Source organism: Manis pentadactyla, chromosome 16 (genome assembly GCF_030020395.1).
Source record: "Manis pentadactyla isolate mManPen7 chromosome 16, mManPen7.hap1, whole genome shotgun sequence".
Classification (NCBI taxonomy): Eukaryota; Metazoa; Chordata; class Mammalia; order Pholidota; family Manidae; genus Manis; species Manis pentadactyla.
The window spans coordinates 67,899,702-67,925,327 of NC_080034.1; the positions used below are offsets into that span (position 1 = coordinate 67,899,702).

The following is a 25,626-nucleotide window of genomic DNA, read 5'->3' on the forward strand; positions in this document are numbered from 1 at the left end:
CTTCCACCTTTGTTAAAGCTTGAGGGAAGGCCCCTGAAATCTTTTAAGAGACCCTGCTGGAGTCACTGTTTCCCAGAAACTCAATTCAGTGTGTGGGAAAAGGTCCAGGAATATCCTGACTCTCCCCCTTCACACAATCTGAGCACCAGTGCTCAGGGGTCACAGGGGCCTGGTCTCAAAACAGACCAACACCCCGGGGGCCTTACACCTCAGAATTGGCTTGGTAAAGTAGATTGATTCTCCAATCGGTTTCCAGCCCATAAATCTGGAAATATTAGAAGCAAGAGCAGTAAGAGACAGGAGAAAAGGGCCGTGTGTTGGGAGAGTCTCCTGTGAGAAGTCGCTGCTGGCAACGGCTCCCTTCCATCCTCTACCCCAATGTTCACATACACTTCCACGGCTGATGTGAAAGGTCTGGACCGGACATTTGGCCCAGCCTGAGCATCTTCAAGTTCAGACGATGAACGTCACAGAAGAGGCCTCACTCAGGTATGCAGGTCACAGCTCAGGGACCCACTGAACTCCCCAGGGAAAACATGTAAGAAACTGTCCAGGATTCAGAACCAGACAGTGGAGGGCCCCCATAAACTGATCTCCTATCTTCCAAAATCCTCATCATTTACTGAGCCATTCTTCTAGGCTGATTGTCTCAATAACATTATTGTGTTTAACTTAATCTTCACCATAACTCTTTTTCCCCAGCTACTGAGAGATCAAGCCACTTGAGAAGATTACACTGCTAGAAAGAAGTAGAAGCCTGTGCTTGGCATCAGCCAGACTGAACCATCCTGGACAAGCTTTGAGTTTCTTCTCATCCTTCATAAACTGAGACATAATAATATCATCTTTGTGGGGTATTTTGAGGATTAAATATATTAAAACAGAGACTTAACATGCTGACCGGCACATAGTAAGTGCTCAGTAGAAGGCAGCTTCCTTGAGAGCAGCTGCGGCCACGTTGTTTGCTGACGCCCCCATGCTGCCTGTGCCAGCTCATCCCTTTGTCCCTCATCCCCCAGCAGGAATTTGGAGAAAACAGGAGGCAGCTCCCAGTTAACACAGCCTTTATACCCACTCCGTTCTGGGTAATAACAAGCTGGTTTTCCACTGCCAAGTTAAATTGCAGTCCTATATGAATAAAAAGCCCTCCGTGGCCTTTCGCTCTGACACAGCCTTGAATGCTCATAAGCAATTGTGTACAACAAACTGCAGATATTTTAATTTGTACAAATCCCTCCACATAAATCCAGTAATCCTTAAATGACCTTTGAAAATAATAAAAGGTGAAGAGAATATTGAAAAGGACCCGCACTTGGCTTGAATTGACGTGGGTCCTGGGGAGAACCACACAGCTCTAACTGTTACCATGGAAATGAGCATCCACCTGTGCACCTGTGCTTCTCCCTGAGTCAGCACCAGCTGCACCCCCAAATGCAACCCAGAAGGAAAGCTTGCCAGGGGGTCCTTAGCTGCTTTGTAAATGCAGACACTCTCTTTCAGCTTCATTTACGTGTTAACGTGAATTGAAATCTGGTAAAAATGTAAGAAGATGCTTTCATTTAAAGATACATCTGCTGGCATTTGTTTGCCTCTGCTGCCAGTAAAGTACCTGAGCCCACTCACGGATGCCACTGACATCCCACCTGGCCCACCTCATCTTCTAAGCCCTTTCTGTCACCAGCTCTGAGAAGACATGGTTCAACCTCCCCAATGCCTGCTGTGACCTCCGGGCAGTAACACAGGAAGTCCGTGGGCTTGGCACCCACTAGGCACCCTTGAACATTGGGAGATGGAGATGGAGCATGAATAAATATTCCAAAATGTTGGGGGAAAAGCAGACATTTCCCAGCTACTGTTCTGAAGGCCCGGAGGCAGTCTCCTCTCCACAGTGCATCTTGTAGAACCCTCCTTCCCAGCTCTCCATCCCTGCTCCTCGCTCCTGCTTGGCCTCCTTCCGCAAATCAACTACCTGCATGCTAGCTTTCTTTCAGGCTCTGTCTCAGAGTAATCCAGGCTAAGGCAAATCATTTTCTGCAGTAAAATTCAATGACCACAGTTTTAAATTCAACAAACAGGACATGAGACTTTACAAAAGATGTTTCTGCACCACTTCTACTTCCAAGGATGCAGGTGGGAAGATGTGGAGTGAGCACTGAAATACACAAATTCCAGAGCATCTCAGTAGTTTGTGTAGAAACTTTGAAATAATATTAGTCCCCAGACTAGATGTAAGGCTGCTGTAGCTCTGTAAGAATGACAAAAATAAAGTTTAACTTTACTTCCCTCAAAAGGGTGAGACAAAGAGGCAAAGAATATCAGGTCTTGTTTGGCAATAAGCCAATGACAGACCACATCAATGCTAAGAGGCTGTCGCCACACCTGAGTTGAGATGGCTCAAGTAGCTTTTAAAGCATACTTTCCAGAAAGTTAAGACGAAAAATCTCACACTAAACAAATATTTTAACTTAGAGAGAAGGAGGTTACCCTCTTAGGTATACCTGTTGTGTGGTGGAGGAAGGAATACTAATATCGCAGTACTCCAAAATAAACAGCATTGAGTTTGAGAAACCAATACTGTGCCTCACCAAATACACAAAATATCTTGGGAGCATTCCAGAAGGGTTAGCTATAGGTTAGTATGAGCAACCAGACCAACCGCCTGCATGGCTCAGACCACTTTTGGGAGTGCGCCTACATGCATGACTCATTGAGTATACTAGCGAAGACTGACCAACACACTAGAAAGACATTCCACAGTTTCCCACACATTGCAGAGAAATGAAGTTCAAAGCAAGACACACAAGAAGGCTTGCCCTGTAATAACTATCCTAAGAACTACTTGGAAAATACTGATATTGATTCTTCTTCACAGGTGTAGTGAGTAGGCAGCTTAAAGAGAACTCTCGCCCTGTGTCCTAGGCATGGAGTGCAGGTGGGGAGTTGCCAGGAGACTGGAACCAGGAAGCCCTGAATAAATGAGTTTCTCCAAGTCCCTGAATCTTCTGTGTCCCAGTATCCAAGTCTTACAAAATTAGGCTGATGACATCAGAGAAAAATGAGGAAGAAGAAATGAGAGTATAGTAGAAAGTGCTTCATAAAAACATAATTTCATGTCTACTAGTGTGAGAGCTAGCACAAATATCTTTGCTTAAAATATCCTATGTTCATAGCTAATATAAGCCACATAAAGTAGCATGAAAGGAAACATTTGAACAAAAAAGACTATAAACATCTTTGACATAACCTTAAGCACTACAGAAGCATCCTTGTCTTATGGCTGATATTTAAACCCACTTTTGCCTCTCACTGAAGAGCCTAAGGGTGCCTTTCTTCCTGGTAGTACCATGTGAGCCCTGCTTTAGTTAGAGCATAACATTGAAGATAACATATAGGAATTGATATAATTCAGGTTGGACTCCTTCCAGTTTGTAAAAATGGGTCCACTTTTCCTAGAGCAAGCTGGAAAAATATTCCACTTTTTACTGGAGCTCTGATTTTCCATTGTGGTTGATATTTTGAAAACAAGTACATGGCTAGAAATAATAGTCCCATTTGCATAATCCAGAAATGCAACCTAGCCAAGGTTCAGTCTCTGTGTTAAATAACAATTATGAGAAGTGTTTTGATCTAGTTATTGAGCATCAATGGCTGCTAACATTACAAAAAGAGAGACATCTGCTTCTTGACAGAAAAGCAAACCAACACCTTTAAAGCAGTTTTTTGGGGAAAAAAAAGCTAATCTGAATCTGATTGAGTCTCTAAATTCAATTACCAATTACCAAGAAATGTATAAGGAGAAACACATTAAAAGACACCATGGGGATGCAATCAGTAAAATCCAGAATGAGGGAGACTTACTGGCATACAAAGGCAGAGGATTTTTTTCAAAAAAAAAAAAAAACTGGGAGGAAAAAGAGTGCAGAAGGTGAAGGATACACTTAATCATTAAATAAAGGTAAAAAGACACCAACCAAACAAATTATAGGAACTTTTTAGAGTTCTGATTCGAGTATATAAACTGTTTCTAAAAATTATGACACTGTTTCCTGGCCATGAATGAGAAACTGGAACAGAAAATGTTTCCTCCCTGAAACAAACAAAAAATTGTACAAAATACATTTAAAAAGTTTTCAGATATAGGATATCAAGCAACATGTCTGTGCTCCCTCAGAAAAGGAAACAGAGGAGCTGAGTTTTACAATAATCCTGGATTTTTGCCTGGAATCAATTTAAAACATCAGCAAAAGCACAGAAGAAGCCAAAAGGAGCTCCAAAATCTCACTGAGTTGAGGCCTCAGAGTTCAGAGAAGCCAAGCCAGTTAGAATTTGAGGGGCAAAGAACTACAGAGAACTGAAGAAAAACTAAATCAGAATAGTTCCCAGAGCTTTCTCAGGGCTGGAGGCACACAGATCTGAACCAGCCAGTATGGACACACCTCCCTAAACACATAGGGCCATATATAGAGATGCCAGAAGGAGCACCTTAGTAATGGAAATAATTCAGTCGTAAAGGACATATTCATATTATTCTAGAACTGTCCTGAAGAGGCTTAAAGAATAGTCTAGCAATGATCAATCAGAAACGTGCAATTTAATTGCTAAAACAAATTTCAGAACTCTTTAAGGAAGACAACAAGGTCTAAATGTTCAACAACATAAACATAACAATGTCCTGCATCCAACTAAAAATTAGTAGACAAGCAAAAAACCAGCAAATTATGATCTATAACAAGAAGGAAAATCAGTCAAAAGAAATAGACCTATAAACAGAGATGTTAGAAATAGCAGACTTCTAACAAGCTATTATAAATATGTTTAAGATTTTAAAGGAAAAAAAGAATGTAATGAAGATAAAGATGAAAAATATGAAAAAAGGAATAAGATAGAACTTCCAAAGACAAAAAAATACAATAACTGTAGAGAAAATTTCATAGGGACAATCATAACAACAAATCAGATGCTACAAAAGAAAGACCAGTGAATATGGAGACATTGCAGTAGAAAATATTTAAGTAATAAAGAAAAAAGGCAACATACACACACACAGAAACTCAGAGACTTGTGGGACAATATCAAGCAGTCAAACATACATGCAATTGGAGTCCAAGAAGAAGAAGAAGACAGAGAGGAGGTGGCAAAAACAAATAATTTGAAGAAATAATGACTGAAAATTTTCCATCTCTAATGCAAACAATAAATCCATGGACCCAAGATGCTCAATGATACAAAAGACGGATAAACATAAAGCATAGCAAGAAACATCATAATCAAATTGCTGAAAACCCGTTATAAGCAGGAAATGTTTTAAGTGACCAGAAAAAATAGAGATATATATGTAAATTCCTATAATTCATATAAATGTGACAGGAAACAATTAGCTGTTGCCTGGGGCTGAGCTGAGTATGAGGAAGAGGAGTGGAATTGACTGCAAGGGGCAAGATTGTGCTGATGAGAATATTCTATCTATTGATTATGATGGTAGCTACAGGAGTTTATACACTGGGCAAGACTCATTTAATCATGTCCTTAAAATAGGTACATTTTATTATATGTAAAACATACCTCAATACAATTAATTTTAATTCAGTATGACTTCTTTTTAAATAATTGAAAATTTGAACACCTACCAAGTATTTAATGATATTAAAAAATTACTGTTAATTTTGTAGGTATGATAACTATATTGTGGGTATGGTTTTAAAAAGAGTTCTTATCTGTAGAAATATACAGTGAAATATTTACAGATGAAATTACATAATGTCTGAGATTTGTCTTTAAAAAAATGCAGAGGAATGGGAATAAGTACAGATAAAATAATACTGGCGATTAAAGATGGCGGCGTGAGAGGAGAGACAGAGGCTTCCTCCTAAAACTGGATACAATTAGCAAATTTAATTGGTGCAACTAATCCTGAGAGAGCAACAGGAAAGAGGACAGTCAGACTGCACACACCTGGAGAAAAGAGCAGACCTCATGGAACAGGGTAACGTACCAGAGCTGTGGCTCCCGGGACCCGAGCCCCTCCCCCACCCCAGCTCACCCGCAGGAGGAAGAGAAACGGAGCAGGGAGGGAGTGGAAGCCTGGGACTGCTGAATACCCAGCTCCAGAGATCTGCGCTGGGAGCACAAACCTACATTTCATGGTGCTTTCATGAGACTCGCATGACTACTGGGCTGGAAAGTTAATACAGGCAGAGTTCCTGGGGACACTGGGATTCCGGCTGCTTGTGGAAAGCAGGGATCCATATCCGGCTGCTCTGGGACAAAAACATACCTGTGTGACCGGCCCACTGGCTCAGGCGGTGGAGACAGGCATAGCAGCCGGGAGGCGGGGAACAGCTCTTTCCTCCCCCAGTACCGCTCCCCTGCGACCCCCGACATTGCTTCAGGGGCTGTGCAGCTCCAGAATAGAGCTTCTGGACACTAGAGGGCGCCATATACAAACATGAAACTCCAAAGGAACCTGGTCCAGAGTAAAATTATTAATACAACTCCCGAGAAAGATTTAAATGATACGGACCTTGTGACTCTTCATGAAAGGGAGTTCAAAATAAAAATCATCAACATTCTAATGAAGGTACGGAAAGACATCCAAGAACTCAGGAATGAATTCAGGTAGGAGATCCAATCATTGAAGAGCACAATGGAGGGTATTAAAAGCAGGTTGGATATGGTGGAGGACACAATAAATGAAATAGAAACCAGAGAAGAGGAATACAAAGAAGCTGAGGCACGGAGAGAAAGAAGCATCTCTAAAAATGAAAGAATATTGAGAGAACTATGGGACCAATCCAAGCGGAGCAATATTCACATTATAGGGATACCAGAAGAAGAAGAGAGAGAGAAAGGGATAGAAAGTGTCTTTGAGGAGGTAGTTGCTGAAAACTTCCCCAATCTGGGGAAGGAGATAGTCTCTCAGGCCATGGAGGTGCACAGGTCTCTCAACACAAGGGACCCAAGGAAGACAACAGCAAGACACATAGTAATTAAAATGAGAAAGATCAAGGATAAGGACAGACTGTTAAAAGCAGCCAGAGGCAGAAATAAGATCACATACAAAGGAAAGCCCCTCAGGCTAACATCAGACTTCTCAGCAGAAACCTTACAGGCCAGAAGGGAGTGGCATGATGTATTTAATGCCATGAAGCAGAAGGGCCTGGAACCAAGATTACTTTATCCGGCAAGATTATCATTTAACTTTGAAGGAGGGATTAAACAATCTCCAGATAAGCAAAAGCTGAGAGAGTTTACCTCCCACAAACCATCTCTGCTGTCTATTTTGGAGGGACTGCTATAGATGGAAGTGTTCCTAGGGTTGGATAGCTGTCACCAGAGGTAGTAAAATCATGGTAGGGAGGGTGGAGCAGCTGATTGTGAGGCAAATGCAAAATTAAATAGACTATTCCGAAAGTCAATCAAGGGATAGACAAAAAGTACAGAATTTGATACCTAATACATAAAGAATGAAGGAGGAAGAAAAAAGGAGGAGAAATAGAAAAGAACCTTTAGATTGTGTTTATAACAGCATACTGAGTGAGTTAAGTTAGACTCTTTGATAGAAAGGAAAGTTACCTGGAACCTTTGGTAACCAGTAATCTAAAGCCTGAAATGGCAATAAGTACATACCTATCGATAATCACCCTAAATGTAAATGGACTGAATGCACCAATCAAAAGACATAGAGTCACTGAATGGATAAAAAAACAAGACCCATCTATATGCTGCTTACAAGAGACTCACCTCAAACCCAAAGACATGCACAGACTAAAAGTCAAGGGATGGGAAAAGATATTTCATGCAAACAACAGGGAGAAAAAATCAGGTGTTGCAGTACTAGTATCAGACAAAATAGACTTCAAAATAAAGAAAGTAACAAGAGATAAAGAAGGACATTACATAATGATAAAGGGCTCAGTCCAACAAGAGGATATAACCATTATAAATATATATGCACCCAACACAGGAGCACCAGCATATGTGAAACAAATACTAACAGAACTAAAGGAGGAGATAGAATGCAAAGCATTCATTTTAGGAGACTTCAACACACCATTCACTCCAAAGGACAGATCTACCAGACAGAAAATAAGTAAGGACACAGAGACACTGAACAACACACTAGAACAGATGGACCTAATAGACATCTATGGAACTCTACACCCAAAAGCAACAGGATACACATTCTTCTCAAGTGCACATGGAACATTCTCCAGAATAGACCACATACTAGGCCACAAAAAGAGCGTCAGTAAATTCCAAAAATTGAAATTCTACCAACCAACTTTTTAGATCACAAAGGGATAAAACTAGAAATAAATTGTACAAAGAAAGCAAAAAGGCTCACAAACACATGGAGGCTTAACAACATGCTCCTAAATAATCAATGGATCAAAAACCAAATTAAAATAGAGATCAAGCAATATATGGAAACAAATAACAACAACACAAAGCCCCAACTTCTGTGGGATGCAGCGAAAGCAGTCTTAAGAGGAAAGTATATAGCAATCCAGGCATATTTAACAAAGGAAGAACAAACCCAAATGAATAGTCTAACGTCACAATTATCAAAATTGGAAAAAGAAGAACAAATGAGGCCTAAAGTCAGCAGAAGGAGGGACATAATAAAGATCAGAGAAGAAATAAATAAAATTGAGAAGAATAAAACAATAGAAAAAATAAATGAAACCAAGAGCTGGTTCTTTGAGAAAACAAAATAGATAAGAAAGCTTTTCCTCTAAGATTGGGAAAAGACAAGGATGCCCACTCTCCCCACTGTTATTCAACATAGTACTGGAGGTCCTAGCCATGGCAATTAGACAAAACAAAGAAATACAAGGAATCCAGATTGGTAAAGAAAAAGTCAAACTGTCACTATTTGCAGATGACATGATATTGTACATAAAAAACCCTAAAGACTCCACTCCAAAACTACTAGAACCAATGTCAGAATACAGCAAAGTTGCAGGATACAAAATTAATACACAGAAATATGAGGCTTTCCTATACAGTAACAATGAACTAATAGAAAGATAAATCAGAAAAAATTTCCATCCACAACCACATCAAAAAGAATAAAATACCTAGGAATAAACCTAACCAAGGAAGTGAAAGACCTATACCCCAAAAACTACAAGACACTCTTAAGAGAAATTAAAAAGGACACTAACAAATGGAAACTCATCCCATGCTCTTGGCTAGGAAAAATTAATATAGTCAAAATGGCCATCCTGCCCAAAGCAATATACACATTTGATGCAATCCCTATCAAATTACCAACAACATTCTTCAATGAACTGGAACAAATAGTTCAAAAATTCATATGGAAACACCAAAGACCCCAAATAGCCAAAGCAATCCTGAGAAAGAAGAATAAAGTGGCGGGGATCTCACTCCCCAAGTTCAAGCTCTACTAGAAAGCCATAGTAATCAAGACAATTTGGTACTGGCACAAGAACAGAGACACAGACCAGTGGAACAGATTAGAGACTCCAGACATTAACCCAAACATATATGGTCAATTCATATTCAATAAAGGAGCCATGGACATACAGTGGGGAAATGACAGTCTCTTCAACAGATGGTGCTGGCAAAACTGGACAGCTATATGTAAGAGAATGAAACTGGATCACTGTCTAACCCCATACATAAAAGTAAATTCAAAATGGATCAAAGACCTGAATGTAAGTCGTGAAACCATGAAACTCTTAGAAAACAACATAGGCAAAAATCTCTTGGACATAAACATTAGCGACTTTTTCATGAACATAACTCCCAGGCAAGGAAAACAAAAGCAAAAATGAACAAGTGGGACTATACCAAGCTGAAAAGCTTCTGTACAGCAAAGGACACCATCAATAGAACAAAAGGTACCCTACAGTATGGGAGAATATACTCATAAATGACAGATCCAATAAAGTCTTGACATCCAAAATATATAAAGGGCTCACGCACCTCAACAAACAAAAGGCAAATAATCCAATTTAAAAATGGGCAGAGGAGCTGAACAGACAGTTCTCCAAAGAAGAAATTCAGATGGCCAACAGACACATGAAAAGATGCTCCACATCACTTGTCATCAGAGAAATGCAAATTAAAACCACAGTGAGATATCACCTCACACCAGTAAGGATGGCTACCATCCAAAAGACAAACAACAAATGTTGGCGAGGTTGTGGAGAAAGAGGAACCCTCCTACACTGCTGGTGGGAGTGTAAATTGGTTCAACCATTGTGGAAAGCAGTATGGTGGTTCCTCAAAATGCTCAAAATAGACTTACCATTTGACCCAGGAATTCCGCTTCTAGGAATTTACCCTAAGAATGCAGCACTCCAGTTTGAAAAAGACGGATGCACCCCTATGTTTCTCGCAGCACTATTTACAATAGCCAAGAAATGGAAGCAACCTAAGTGTCCATCAGTAGATAAATGGATTAAGAAGATGTGGTATATATACACAATAGAATATTATTCAGCCATAAGAAGAAAACAAATCCTACCATTTGCAACAACATGGATGGAGCTAGAGGGTATTATGCTCAGTGAAATAAGCCAAGCGGAGAAAGACAAATACCAAATGATTTCACTCATTCGTGGAGTATAAGAACAAAGGAAAAACTGAAGGAACAAAACAGCAGCAGAATCACAGAACCCAAGAATGGACTAACAGTTACCAAAGGGAAAGAGACTGGGGAGAATGGGAGGGTAGGGAGGGATAAGGGTGGGGAAAAAATGGGGGTATTATGATTAGCATGTATAATGTGGGGGGGCATAGGGAGGGCTATGCAACACAGAGAAGACAGGTAGTGATTCTACAACATCTTACTATGCTGATGGACAGTGACTGTAATGGGGTTTGTGGGGGGTACTTGGGGTAGGGGAGAGCCTAGTAAGCATAATGTTCTTCATGTAATTGTAGATTAATGATAACAAAATAATAAATAAATGAATGAATGAATGAATAAATAGATTTAAAAAAACAATACTGGCCTGGGTGGGAGGTTGTTTTAACTGGACATTGAGTACATAGAGGATCATTACACTATCTTCTCTACGTTTCTATAGCTACCCGGAACTTCCCATAATAAAATTTTCAAGTGCTTTAAACATATGATGACATAAATTATTCACTTAAAAATTATAAACTGAGCAACTATTTGGAGATCTTATGGGGCATAAAAATTGAAAAACAATATTGATTCACTATCAATACCCAGTTTACTTTTAGTCAAGTTAGGGAATCAGACAGAAGCTTTGTGGAAATTTTGAAAGGAATTTTTAACACTCTTAAAGATATCAGTGTTCTTCCTTAAGTCCTGTTGCCAATCATAACTTATACATTCTTCTCTGTTAATGCAGTGTCACCAGCACATGTCTGATATTTATTAACCATGATTTGATAATTTTTCAATTCACAGATTACAGTTTAAATGAGAAGAAAGGGGGAAGAGAAATAAATCAAACTTCCTGATAAGAATTAAAAATGGTAAAGCTATATATTGGTTACAGTTGTTCCCCCAGAAGGCACTATTAGTTCAACTGAGAGCAGCTTGATTATGGTCTGACCTGAGAACCAGTTCCTGATAGACTTTAAGTGAATGGTGTAGTCAGTGTGTAAAACAGGGACACGTAAAGAGCTTTGAAAGTTCAGAATATGAGCTTGAGGTACATTCTACCTGATATATTGAAAACACCAGTAATGTGGATAGATGTCTCCATTTCTATAACTTAGGAAAAACTTGGTAAACGAGTTACAAAAATTTCACTAAGTTCAAAAGGGAAAACTAGAGCAAATCATTATCAGTATTATGCAAGAAAGGTTACTTTTATTTTTGGAAGCAAATATGCTAATTAATTCAGTCTGCATTGCCAGCATGGTTTCTGAACATTACATCCAGTGTTTAAGTTCTGCATAACATTTCATGAGGCAGCCTTACATAATTCTTTCAGTCCTTTCCAGGTGATCAGAGTATTCCAGCAGGCTACTTTAGGTAATGGCACGATCTCCATCCTGGGAGGAATTAGTGAGTTATAAAGTAGCTGACAGCTTCGTGAAGGTACAGGTCTAGGCTCAGAAAAATCAGGACAAGTATTTTCCCAGCTAAAGTTGAACCCAAATTCCAAGGCTCATGGGATCATTTATAAAAGGGATAAAGGAGTCCTCAGAACAGGATAATTCTGGGTTTGCCGCCAGAATCTGCCCAAAGAACCAACTGGGAATAATGTAGAACTCAGACTCAGCCATGCTTACACAGTGACATCCCTGCTCTTTTTAACACAGAGACCATACATTTATTGTTATTTATTGGATCTTTAAAACAAAGCTGCCAATAGAATTTATTGTCCAAAACTGGGATACTTCTAAAGGCAGAAGTAGACCCTATTAATGACATGGGCACCGCAAACAGAAACTGGAACTGTTCTGAGTAATTGAGATACATGATCAGACCATATAAAACCTAAGTATGTTCTAATAAACAATTGATCACATCATTTTATAAGGACTCTCTACATACTATGTAACATGTACCACCAATTACAAAGCTTCCGTTTTCACTTGCCAAGTTTAGAATGCTCTGATGGCCTGACAGCATCCCTGTCTCCCAGTAATCTCAGAATACTGTTATACTTCACATATGTGTGTGTCCCTGGGCCATGCTGTTTTTACATATGTCCTGGCCTTGATTTTATATTGAAAATAGACTGTGTAACAAGAAAAGTCACGCTAAAGTCACAGAGTCAGAGATCAGTACACACAAGAATCTCAAGGCCATTCCAGCCACACATGGTCACCCATTTTTATGGCTCAAATATCCTCCTACCATCTTTGAAGTCTTAAAGTCAACTACATTGAAAATTCAATATATTTCCTTCAATGTCAGAAAATTCTGAGATCAGTGGACAGTCAAAATATTATCTTCCAAATAGGAGTATTTTTATATACTGCCATGGAGTGTTCTCCAAGATATTTTGCCAAGTTAAGAAGATAAAAATAGACAGAAACCAACCATCTATAACATGTTAAAACTATCTATATGGAAGGAAGTATGAATACACATGTGTTGACTTAGTTATTTTAAATGGAAGTGCTTTACGGGTTAAGTTCTAACTCGCCAAAACTCATATGTTAAAGTCCTAACCCAGTACCTCACAAAATAACTATATTTGGAGATAGATTCTTTACAGAGTTGATGGAATTAAAATGAGGTCTTTAGGTTGGCCCCTAATCACATTTGACTGGTATCCTTATAAGAAGAGGAAATTTGGACACACAGAGACACCAGAGAGGCAGGCATACACAGAGGGAAGACCATGTGGGGACACGGAGACGGCGGCATCTGCAAGCCCAGGAGGGGCCTCAGGGGGACCAGCCCTGCCGACACCTTGATCGTGGGCTTCAGCCTCCAGAGCCATGAGCGAATAAATGTCTGTTATTCAAGATGCCTAGTTTGTGATATTGTCTTATGGCAGCCCTAGCAAATTAATATAAAGAGCAATTTTTAAAACTTTTATTAAACGATTATCTATAGAAGAAAGGAGGGAACAAGGTAGGAGAAAAGGTATAAAAACTAAATTTCCCTGAAACTTAGCTTTGACTTTGGAACCAGTAAATATTATATAATTACAAAGAAAAAAACTAAAAGCAATGAAGGAAATAAAAAGCAAAATGCACCAAATGAAACTAACCTAATATCAAACTAAAGGTTTAATCATTACAGTTCAATTATCTCAAGTTACTTTAAAAATTGGGAATTTGTGTAGTTAGTAAGAAACATCATCTAGAGGCCAAAAAAAAAGAAAAACAAGTAAGACTCAAACTCTTTTCAGTCATTACATTGTTAGTAATAAAATTGGAATTAAGATTCTGAAATAAGAATAGAGATGCACATACAAAAACACAGACAGGAATGATAAAGCAAATAAGGTAATTGTATTGATGTGATATTCAGCTCAAAAGAAAAGATACACAAATATGAAATGGAAAGACAAAAAAAAAACCTTGTAAACCTACAGCTGAATTGGAAATATCATGGATTTTCTTTAAGAAATTTTTTCCTTCCTAGCACTGTCCACTGTAAAGTCCTAGAAATAATGACAAACCCAGGAGAACGAACACTTCTAGAACTCAGATTTTGGTCTCTCAATGTTATTTTTATCTATAAAGAACCAGAGCTACTTGGATAAATATACAATTCCAGGTATGAGGCAGCAAATATAAAATGAGTCCAGAATATCTTCTCATACTAGAAATCTAGGAAGCTATGAATGGATTTAAACATGTCCTATATGTTTAAAAACCTATTCGTTATGATACATAAATGTGTGTGTGTATATATGTGTATCCTTTGCAGGATTCTAGAACCATCAAATTATTTGAAAGCAGGTAAAAGGAATTAAGCATTTAGCCTCCTTTTCTGCACTAACTATATTTCCAAGTAACAAGTGATTGATGAGAAAAGTCTTTCTTTAGATATGCATTCCAGTTCTAAAGAAAGAAAAAGCAATGGAATGATTAAGTCTCCATCTTGCAACCTCTGATGGCAATAGGCAATTCTCATCATGCCTCTGAAATGAAAAGCTGATGGGAAGTTTTATAATAGATCAAGCTTAGACTCAAATTCACTGGCTAGCATTAATTCACAAAAAGAGCAACAACCAGTCTTTATGAGCCTCCTTACAGAAATTCACAACATCAGTATTCTTAAAAAACAGAAAATGAAGGTTGTCAAGTCTCTAGATCTAACTGCAAAGTTATTAGAAATACAGGGGACAGAAAAACATGTTAACGGACACTATGTAATCTGCAAAGTCCAAATTACAGGAAAAATCTACAGGACAAACAAGCTGACTTATTTAACAATTAAACTGCAATGGTAAATCAAAATCAGGGGAGGAAGATCTTTAGGTTCAAAATACTTAGAAGACTTATCCACCAAACACAATTGGTCAACCTCTGGATTCTGGATCAATCAAACTAATTGTTTATTAAAAATGAGACCACTGGGGTGGAGGGGGAGACATGACAATATGGGTGAATGTTGAAACCACAATGCTGATCATGAGAAACCTTCATAAGATTATATATCAATGATACCTTAATTTTTTAAATTAATTAATTAATTAAATAAGACCATTGGGGAAATTAAAACATTGACTAGATATTTAGTAAATATGGGAATACTGGCAAGTTTTTGAGGTTTGATAATAGTACTGTGGTTCTATTTTTACTTTACAAAAAAGAAGTCCATATCTTTTAGAGATATTGAAGTAATTACAGAAGAAGTAGTACAATGTCTGGGATTTGTTTTATAGAAACCTAGTGCAAGGTGGGACGTAGGGGTGGCAGAGATGTAGATGAAGCAAGAGTGGCCATAAATTTATAACTATTGATCATGGTGATGGTTACCTGAGACTTCACTATACTATTGTCTTCACTTCCCATGATAAAAAAGACTGACAGATATGCTCTTAACAGGCCTTCTTATATGATTTGCTAACATGAGTTTCACCCTCCTGGGCATCCCAGCTGTGTTCACTTTTCTGGAAGAACATGGACTTCCAATTATTCCCTCTCTCTAGAACACTGACTAAGGGATCGGCCACATACTAGGTCTAAATGGCCTCAGGAAGTTTCTTGTCCACTCAGGGACTTCCTTTCACTTTTCTAGTTTTCACCTGGAAACTTTGCTCAGTTGATTGGTGCCAGGAAATTCACCCATCTGGGTTTATGAAGACAGTGTATCCCTGTAAGATGACCTCCCCAAGGATGAAAGGGAATGAGAAGGACAAAGAACATTTAATAAGGGTCTAGAATTCAGCTGTTAAAATTCTGACAAGAATTCTTTAATAGTTTGAAACAAGGAAAAGGGAGGGCCAGTAACTAACCTAGTAGAGTAGGAATCCAAACCTAAGGTTATCAGTCCCCAAAGTCCACACCTATCCAGTGACAACATCTTCTCCAGAGTTAACAGGGAGAACTCACCACCTCCACCCACATACACAAACCTAGATGATGGGTCCAGGAGCTAGGGATTGCTGGACAAGGTGGGAGTGACACAAGACCCTTCCATGGCCCCATGAGAAGAGCAAAATGGGAGCCTGTAAGGACTCTTTTGTTTCATTTGCTTGTACACCCTGGTATTGGTATATCCAAGGACACTAACTAGATCTCTTTTGCCACCTGCCTCTCTCTTGCTGGGATTTGCATGACACAGAACAGTGGAGCAGTGCTTAAGGGTACCAGCATCAGACACACCATTCAGTTCTCCTTGTGGGAAGACAGTCTCCTTCCCTTGACAAATATCGAGGAAAGGGCTGATTTTTTATTTACTATGAAAAATGACAGCTCAAAGTTAAAAAGAGAGGCTGGACAATTTGTACCAAAGGGAAACTCAATATTTCTTGCTCTGTTTTAAAAACTTGGTATTTAAAGAACTTCAGGTAGTGGGCTGACACTGGGTGAGGAGGGTTCCTCAGACTTGGTCAGCTCTGAAGGGATGACACCTGACCCCAGGACAAAGGCTGTCATCTCATTGCAATAACTCAGCCTGGGACTTTCTTTCATGCTTTGATAATATTTCATATCCGCTGCAGGATCTTTTCTCTGACCAAACTAGGTAGCTTTCTCAGGGATCTCTAACGCCTGTCATACTGCGGCTGGCCTCTTACATGCCTTCACATCTTCTCTCCCAGTTTTTGCCCTTTCCCCCATTGTCTTTTGTCCCTTTCCCCACAATTATTAGGCCAGCCTCCCTGCCATTCCCTACTTCCCAGGACCCACTGCCCAGAGGTGGCACATAACCCGCAGTTCCTCGGTTCAATTGAAGCCCAAGAGGTTTCTTGCTGCTTGTGACCCCTGGACTCTCAAAAGGAACTTCAAGTGCAGCCCTCGGGTTTGCACCTGGTCAATAATGCCCAGCCAAATCCTGGGGTTCTTTGATTATATCCTTGTACAGGAGTACCGAAAGGAGATGTCTAGAACAAATAAGCAAATATACAAATAAGCCCTTTTCTATTATATAGATATGAAAGATTACCTGGGTTGTATCTACAAAATCTACAAGCCCACTCTAAATCACTGCAGGATTCTTCCCAGGAGTTCAGCATCTACTAAAGCATTGGCCAGACCATGGAGGTGTGGGTTGCAACAGACTATAAAATAGTCTTTCCCACATGTTTGTACTAAAAGGAAGAGGTGGAGAGGAAAGTGGGCTTAACCTTTCAGGGGGACCTTCCCAGCCACCTGACTTCCAATCCCACAATCCAGAGCCCTTCTGTTCCCCAAAAAGAGACTTCACTGAGATGCAAAGTCATGAATTTTGTTCTGGGGCTATCAATATTAGCCTGGTGTCTGTGCCTACACTCTTCAGTTCTTAACAGCATTATAATACAGAGTTATCCAGAGGCCTAAGTTTGGAGGGAATAGCAATTTCAAGTTCACCTTCTCTTCAGACCCAGAGGCCAAGGCCACGAGAATGGCTACTGACAGAAGTGAAGAAATCAAGAAACTCAATGCTATTTCCAGGCTCCCCAGGAGGGAGTCTCATCAAGGTGATGACATAGTTCCCACTGTCCTAGGAGGCTGTGTCCCCTTCTAATACATGGAGCAAGTCATATTTCCAGCAGGAGTCAACTTCAGTCTACCAAGTTACCTTAGGTATTTCAGGAATTAACTTCTTTCCTTCCCACATCACAGTTCAGGAATTGGGGAAAGCCTTGAATGTGTGGATGGTTTCCACAGTTAATTTTGTTCTTGGTGTCCAGAGACAGATGATTATCTTCCTTTGCCTAAAACCACTTCAGAGAGGCCAGGAGATCTTGGAAATGGGACCTTATGCTTGGCCACACTTTATTCACTTATCTCCATGGAAATTAAAGGGCAAAGGATAAATAAGCTAATGGGTCTTTCAGACCTACAAGTGTTTGGTTAGGCTCTACCTACAGGCATTTATTATAACCCCATCCACAGCAGACCCCCAAACAGTTGAGAATTTAGGGAGCAGAAATCTCTAAGTATTTCTGGGTAACTTCAGAACTAACAAAACATTGTGTGTGGGTTTTTTTTGCAGTGTCTTATCTCTTATACTGTGCCGGCCTTGAGGATGCCATGGATAGAGATGCAGAGAATGGACACCCTTCTCCATCCATTCCCATTTTTTTCATTTATCTGCAAAAGGTGAAAAATTTTCCAGCTGTAAAGAACAGTTGAATATACCAGGTTAACCACAGAAGGAAAGAGTTTTATTTGATCTTAATTTCAGACAAATGCAGCATGTCCTCAGCAAATGGCACAATGTGACAGTCATTCCAGAGGCAAGGACGAGGAATTCAGCAGTGAAGGAAAAAGACAAAAACCTTGCCATAGTGGGGCTTACATTCTGGTTCCTGGGGATTTTTTGTCTTTTCCAGGTGGCTCACTTCCTGCCATTCCCACCAGGCATTCCTCTCCAAAGTCGACTGCCATATTGCTGGAAGTCCCTCTGAAAGGAGAAAAGGATTTTCTGTTGAGAATTCTCCTGCCACCATCCCACTCACTTCCCTATGAACCGTTTTAGGCTCCAAACTTGACCACAGCAGTTCACACTGGCCCAGCCCTGAGGCAAGGGGAAGACCTACCCTATAGGAGTTCCTGGCAGGTCTTTTCCCACCTGGGATGGTGGAAGGGGGGAAAGAAAAGGGTCTGCAACTGCTGGGAATGAGGGGAAGGGCTGGGGAAGGAAAGTGGCTCCTGGACAGGGAGGCGTCTGCCTTCCTTGGCTGTGAGTGATGTTCCTTTTGTCCACAGCCCCATCCTTGGGGTGTCCCCCAGGAAGAGCCACAACCCCTGTCCCTGCCACCAGGCCAGGACACCACCTCCTGGGCCCAGAGTATAAAGCACCACTGCAGCCCCAGGCCCTGGGCACCTGCTATGTATTCAATGCAAGAAACCCGAGTGCACAGGATCTGCACAGAAGCTGAGAGAAAACGTGTAGTCCATTCTGAGGGGCTTCTATGACAGGTGAGGAAGGGCAAAACAACAAGGCCATTACAGTCAAGTGTGAGCGCCAGAAGGGCCACCGTTCTGGAGATTTTCTTTCCTCCTCTCTAAACAGTATCTCTGTCAACAGGCTGCAGCTCACTGGAACTTCTCACACTAACTGGAAGACCCCTGGAGCAGGCAGGGGAATGGAGATAGGGGGTGTGCAGGACGGGATGAAGGAGGCTATGGGGGTTTGTGCAGGGACCACCTCCAAGGGAGTGTCTATGCAAATACCTGGAGGTATTTGGGTTGCATGAGGACAAGGATGTGGCGATAGCTGCTTGCTCTGTGGCTTCAGGCCTTCAGAGTAGCTCACCTGTGAGGTCTCTAAGTTAGAATTGGGTGTCTCCAGGACCCTGTGGCCCTAGAGTCTCTCAGGCCCCTTAGACTCTGTAGTCAACACATCTCAACCCTCTCTGAGCTTATCTCCCCCATAAAACAGTCCTTCGCCCTCCTGCCCTGCTCACCTCCAGAGTTCAAACAAGGAGAGCATTCACTGTGACGTCCCTAGCCAAATTGATGCCTTTACCTGGCTGCGTTCTTGTCCCGGTCCCCTCTCCTCTCCTGGTCCAGGGGTCCATAAACTCCCAGGGCTAGAGTTGAGCGAATCCCCTCTGGGGCAGCTAGTCTCTGGAAAGGAAGCCATCTTCCCCCTTCCCCACACCACCCCGTCGGGCTCCCAAATCGCACTTGCAATAAACTTCAGCCTAATCTCCGAATATGATCATTTCTTCAAACACAAAAATAACAGAGATGTCCATGGATCTGTAATTTTGCCCTCCCCGTTCCGAATGCCTTTAAAGCTGCTACACAAATGTTGGAAAGCAATAAAGTAAACATCGAAGGTGAGCTGCCACGTACTCGCAGCTCCGTCGCTATCTGCAACAAAGGCAGGAAAGGAAGAAGAAGGAAACCGCGTAGAAGGGCAACGGGTAAGAAGCGCGCCCTTCCGGGAGGTCAAGGCACCCCTTCCTTGAAGCATCGACACCGACTACGCGGAATGTCCGGGAAGGGAGAAATGTCTCCCCTTTCCCGAATGTCCGACACCGGTGCCACTGAAACCACGACACAAGTCCCCAAGGAGAACTGGAAAGCAATGGCCGTAACACGTCGCTCTCTCCGCCCTCCCCCGGGAGCACGCCCTGCCTCTGGCTCCAGAGGACTGTTGGAACCTGGCAACAGCGCGGCGGGGTCCGCGGCTCCTCCGTCCCGAGGCTTCCGGGGGCGCTCGCGCGCACAGACCGTCGCACTCCTCAACAGCACAGCTGCCCCGGGCGAAGAGGCGGACACCATAGCACTTCCCACCAGCCAGGTAAAGAAAAAGATAAGGAAGACAAAAGAAAAGTGAAAGTCGGAGGGCTTTTAGCGAGCAAGAGTCAAGGTCATCCAAAGAAGGCGTCATTTCAGGTCCAGTATTTCACTCATTCAAAAATGAAAAAAGACACAGTCCTCAAAAGAAAATCATAGGAAGGGGCACAGCACAGGGCTTCCGTAAGAGATCACTGCACAATGTGCCCCATGGGTATCTGTTCAGCACCACATCAGTGACGGGAAGGGGTTGCCTTCCGAAGAAGCACCATTTTCACTAACAGAGCAGCACACCCGCACCGCGCGCAACTTAGGAGCCCGGCAGGCCTGAGCAAAGCCTCTGCTGCCGCGGGGCCAGCCCTTCCAGGTGCCGCCTAGAGGTGGCCCCGCCGTGCCCACGAGCCCAGATCGCCCTTGAGAGCCGGTTCCCTTCCGGGGTGGCCGAGGCTCTCACCTGAGCTAAGGAGCCTGCGGACGGGGCGGGCGCACTCCCACCCGCAGCCGCGCGCCCTCCCCATTGGCGGGAGGCGGAGGGCGGAGCTGGGCGCACCCAAAACAAACAACCGGCGCCCAGAGACTCTGCGGCCCCGTAGCCGCACGGCCTCGGCCTGGTGCGCGCCCGCCGTGGAGCCGAGGCCACCTTGGCCACCTCGTTTCCCACCCTTTGCCGTCGGCACCCAGGCCCCGCCCAGCGGAGCCGCCGCAGGGTTATATTGGGCCGGGCAGAAGGTGGAGAGAATACGTAGCCACGGCCGGCCAGCGCCAAGATGCTGCTCCAGAGGCCCGGGGCAGAGAGGCCGCTGCAGGCGCCACGGCCTCAGGGACTCGGCTCCGCGGGCGTTCAAGGCTGAAGGCGCCGGACCCTCCCGAAGAGTGGCACGCACAGCAGCCAGCGTCGTCTCCGGGCCTCCAGGGCGCCTGGCCCGCACCTGCGACCTCCAGGGAGGGGCCCTTCCCGGTCTCTTGGACGGAGAACAGATGCGTACACTTGTTGCGTCCAGCAAGAAATCCCGAGCCCGGCGCGCTTTGGGGCACCAGAGGGGGTAACCGCACCTCTGCCCGCCTTCACCCCGAAGTTTCTAATTCTAGAACTGAAGATAGTACCCACCCAACTCGTTCCTCTCCGCCCCTCTTAGTTCAACCAATAAACACAACATCTCCCGAGAAAAATAACAGCGGAAGAGAACTCTTCTACGGAAAAGAGACTGTCTCAAAAGGAGGGCGAGCTCCCGGGATAGAAAAGAAAGGACTCCCGGCCCCGGAATCGCCACCCCCGCCCTCGGTACCAGCTTCCCAAGACCCCGCGAAGGAAAAGCGTACGCCGCCGGGCAGGGACAGAGGGCGTGGGCATGAAGTTGGAGGTATTCGGCCCCCACGCGGCCCTCCGGGACAAACCGGGTAGTGACCTGGAGGGCGCAGGCGGCAGCGACGTGCCATCTCCGCCGTCTACAGCCGGCGATGAGTCCCTGGGCTCGGACGGGGACTGCGCGGCTAACAGCCCGGCGACAGGCGGCAGCGCGGGGGAGCTGGCGGGCCGCGGCGAGAGGAGCGCGAGCGGCGGGCCGGGCGCCGCGGAGGGTGCGGCGGCGGCGGCGGCAGCGGGGGGGCAAGAGCAGGCCGGCGCGGGGGGCACCGAGGGCGCGCGCAGCAAGCCGTACACGCGGCGGCCCAAGCCCCCGTACTCCTACATTGCGCTCATCGCCATGGCCATCCGCGACTCGGCGGGCGGGCGCCTGACGCTGGCCGAGATCAACGAGTACCTCATGAGCAAGTTCCCGTTCTTCCGCGGCAGCTACACGGGCTGGCGCAACTCGGTGCGCCACAACCTCTCGCTCAACGACTGCTTCGTCAAGGTGCTGCGCGACCCGTCGCGGCCCTGGGGCAAGGACAACTACTGGATGCTCAACCCCAACAGCGAGTACACCTTCGCCGACGGGGTCTTCCGCCGCCGCCGCAAGCGCCTCAGCCACCGGGCGGCAGCTCCCGCTCCCGGGCTTCGGCCTGAGGAAGCCGGGTCCCCGCCTGCCGCTGCGCCCCCGCCGCCCGCGCCCGCCGCCCCGGCCTCGCCCCGAGCGCGTTCGCCAGCCCGCCAGGAAAGGCGCGCCAGCCCTGCAGGCAAGTTCTCCAGTTCCTTCGCCATAGACAGCATCCTCAGCAAGCCCTTCCGCAGCCGTCGCGACGCGGACAGCCCCGGGGCGCGGCTGCCGTGGGGCGCTGCGCCCTGCCCGCCTCTGACCCCGTACCCCGCGCTCCTCCCGGGGGCGCCCGGCGGGGCCCTGTTACCGCTCTGCGCCTACGGCGCGGCCGAGCCGGCGCTGCTGGGCGCGCGCGGAGCCGAGACGCCGCCAGAGCCGCACCTCCTGCTCGCGCCCCTTTCCGCCCCGGCCCCTGCCAAGCAGCTCCGAGGCCAGGCGGCGTGCGGCGGCGCGCACCTGTACTGCCCCCTGAGGCTGCCCGCGGCCCTGCAGGCGGCGACGGCCTGCGGGCCGGGCCCGCACCTGCCCTACCCGATGGAGACGCTCCTGGCCTGAGCCGCACCGCCCAGCGGGCAGGGTCGGGCGCTGTCCGGGAGGCTAGAACGTAGGTCAGGGCTTTGCACTTTCTGCCCAGGGGAAGGGGAGACTCTAAAGAAAAAAAAAAATCCATCAAACGTGCCTTAAAGGTAAAGCATTTTTGACAGAATGTTTTAACTTAGTTCAGACTGCTTATTTTCCTTGTCTTTTTAAACCTTTCCGAGGACCAAAGCAATTCTTCATAATTGTCTTAGATTCTTGACCAACCCTGTCCCTCTCTCACTTGAAAAAGACTTCTCTCTTCTGAATGCCCAGGTTCCCCCCATACCTGTTATTTCTGTTGCTCCTTCCACTGATTTGTCCCTAGAAAGAAAGAGCGGAGGCTCATCAGGGAACCATTCCATATGATAAATGACATGACTACTGTTTGGGGTTTATGGGGCCCCGCTCCGTGTGCGTATGTGGTATTTACAGGTGTGACTGTATGAGAGAGAGGTGTCAGAGAATCTGCAGTCATTTCTCTGCTATTGACCAAATGCTTCACTGGGCCAAAAGATAATATATATATATATATATATATATATATAGGAATATATATATATACATATATATATATATATATATATACAGTTGGGTTTTGTAATTAAATTATTTATATATTTTTGAAATCTGAATTGAAAATGTTGCAGGCAACGGGCTACAGCTTTATTAGTGGTTCAGTGATCTCTAACTGTGGTCTCTTTGGGCCAAGCAATGTCTTTAAAGGAGAAGGTAGCATTATGTATATGGGGTGCCAGGACCGCTGCCACGTGAAAGCGAGTGTGATTTTTATTTTTAATATTATTTTATTTGTGTTTGTGTACATATTCATGTATAAATTCTATGAAACCCAGGTATAATGCTTATTTTTTAATAAAACTCACAACTGACTTTGCACTTTGTGGTGATGGATTGAACATGGATCGTTTTTTACTCCCCCCTCCAAAAAGGATTCAGGTTTGACTCTCACAAAACTTCCTGTAGGGGTTGAAATATTCTCCTGGATAATTCAATAAAGGTAGAGGCAGACGGAAGGTTTCCTTACTTGAAAAATTGCTTGACTGATCAGCAGGATGGGACTTCCATCGGTGGGATTCCTTAAACTTCAAATCAGTGACCTCTGTAAGAATTTGTTCACTTAAAGGTTACCAGAACAAATGATGAGGTGTTTATGTCCCTCTCCCCCAAGAATCCATCAGCAGACAAACTGAGTTATTAATAAGCTTATAGTCAAGCAGGCATTTTCAAGTAAATTGATTCTGATTTGGAGTTCAAAAAGCTGTAAAAAATCTTGGCATAAGACTTAATATACCCAAGATTTCTTCAGAGCAATTGTAATTGCAACTCAAATTTCAAGAGTTTTGTGAAAGCTAAACCATCCACTTTTTTAAGAATGCAAAAGTTCCTTTGGGTGTGGGGCTTTTTTTCACCCTCCCCTTTCGTATGAGGATACCTGTGGTTGAGGTGGGCTGCCTGGCCTGCTTCAGCTGTGCTCTGAAGAGAAAATGTCACCTCAGGTGGGGTAAAGATGATTTCCCACATTAAAAATGGAAGGTTTTGATCACAGGAAGTACCAGAAAATAGTGTGAACATCTGTTTCTCAGTAAATTCAGAGGCAGTGGGGCTCCAACAAATTTATGGTTTGTAATATTCTAAAACGTATTGAAGACAATGAGAAATTCAGAGATTGGAAATTTAGGCCCCATTGTTGTCCTGCCATTCTTGGCTAGATCTCACCTAATCCTAGACAAGAGGATGATTTGGGATATATATATATATATATTGTGAAGTGGGGAAAAAAAGTAGGTTTATTTCAAGACACTGTCTTTGGCAGGAATGGGAGAGAAAAGCCCATGCCTAGCTCCAGTTAACAAGAAACAAGTCTTGACTGATTTGGGTTGTTTCTCCTTAGTAGTCATGAAGAGTGATAATAATAGGGTTGAATTATGACAAATGGTAGACATTTAAGTGGAGATTTGCACCCACAAGGCCAGTAATTAAACTGGATTAAAAAAAAACTGAAACAGACTACAGGGTTTGCTGGTGGAATGAGTGGACACCTTAGCTCAATTCTTCACTTTTTTCTTTAAAACACATTCTCAGATTGACGGAGAGCAGGGTGTAGGCAACACAGGGACTTCCCGTCTCCGATTCCAGAAGACTGCTTCTCTCCAGCTCTGTGCTTTGCCTCCAGAGGCACGGTGCTGCCTACCTTCAATTCAGCTTTGTAAAGCCACTATTTTCATTCCTGCACTGATACATGACTGCAGTTCTGCAAATGGAAATTTTAAATTGCTCTTTGTTAACACAGAAACAGCACTGTAAAAGAGGAAAATGGAAAGGTGATGTGTTTAAAATTACTACTGTTCTGCCCTACCTCAAAAAAAAAATCCTTTCTTTCCTAGTGAACACTCTGGAGTGCGGCTGACTGGACTCCCCTCCTAGCTTCTGCCCCCCACTTCTCTGTGTCCCCAGGCACTGTAAGGTTTTCTAGACGATGGTCAGTACCATGCCCTTTGGGTCCTGACCTCCCCTTACCAACTCCAAGCTCCTTGCCCTACGGCCACTGGCCAGTCACGCTCCGTGGGCCGGGGCTTTGGGGGGAAGAGGGGAGGGCGATGGAGCGTCTCGGACCCTGTCGCCGCTCCTTGCCTCCTTCACACCCCAGCCCTGGAGGTGTAGGCCTCTCCCTGAAGGGCAGAAAAGGCCCCATGGAAGTGAACAATACCAGCTCTGGTATTCTAAATAAAAG

The 25,626-nt window shown here is 43.8% G+C and overlaps 2 protein-coding genes across 4 annotated transcripts in view; one reads left to right on the forward strand and one right to left on the reverse strand.

Annotated features, from left to right (window-relative positions):
• The window catches only part of LOC118914185 (uncharacterized), a 79,864-nt gene extending 58,954 nt beyond the window's left edge, over positions 1-20,910 (reverse strand). Inside the window, exons 1-2 of one of the 3 annotated variants that reach the window (XR_008994446.1) lie at positions 19,544-20,769; positions 18,371-18,475 (exon numbers count right to left, since the gene is read on the reverse strand). Coding sequence is in view for 2 of the 3 variants with exons in the window: in XM_057494199.1 (XP_057350182.1) it covers positions 18,371-18,475; positions 20,777-20,840 (169 nt within the window). In the remaining variant the exon portion in view is untranslated. The other 2 variants (XM_057494199.1, XM_057494200.1) reach the window with 2 other exon arrangements.
• Positions 20,842-23,771, forward strand: FOXQ1 (forkhead box Q1). Its single transcript, XM_036888685.2, has one exon. It carries the CDS (start codon positions 21,672-21,674, stop codon positions 22,851-22,853), a length of 1,182 nt encoding a protein of 393 aa, XP_036744580.2. The 5' UTR covers positions 20,842-21,671; the 3' UTR covers positions 22,854-23,771.
• Positions 23,772-25,626: the final 1,855 nt, after the last annotated feature.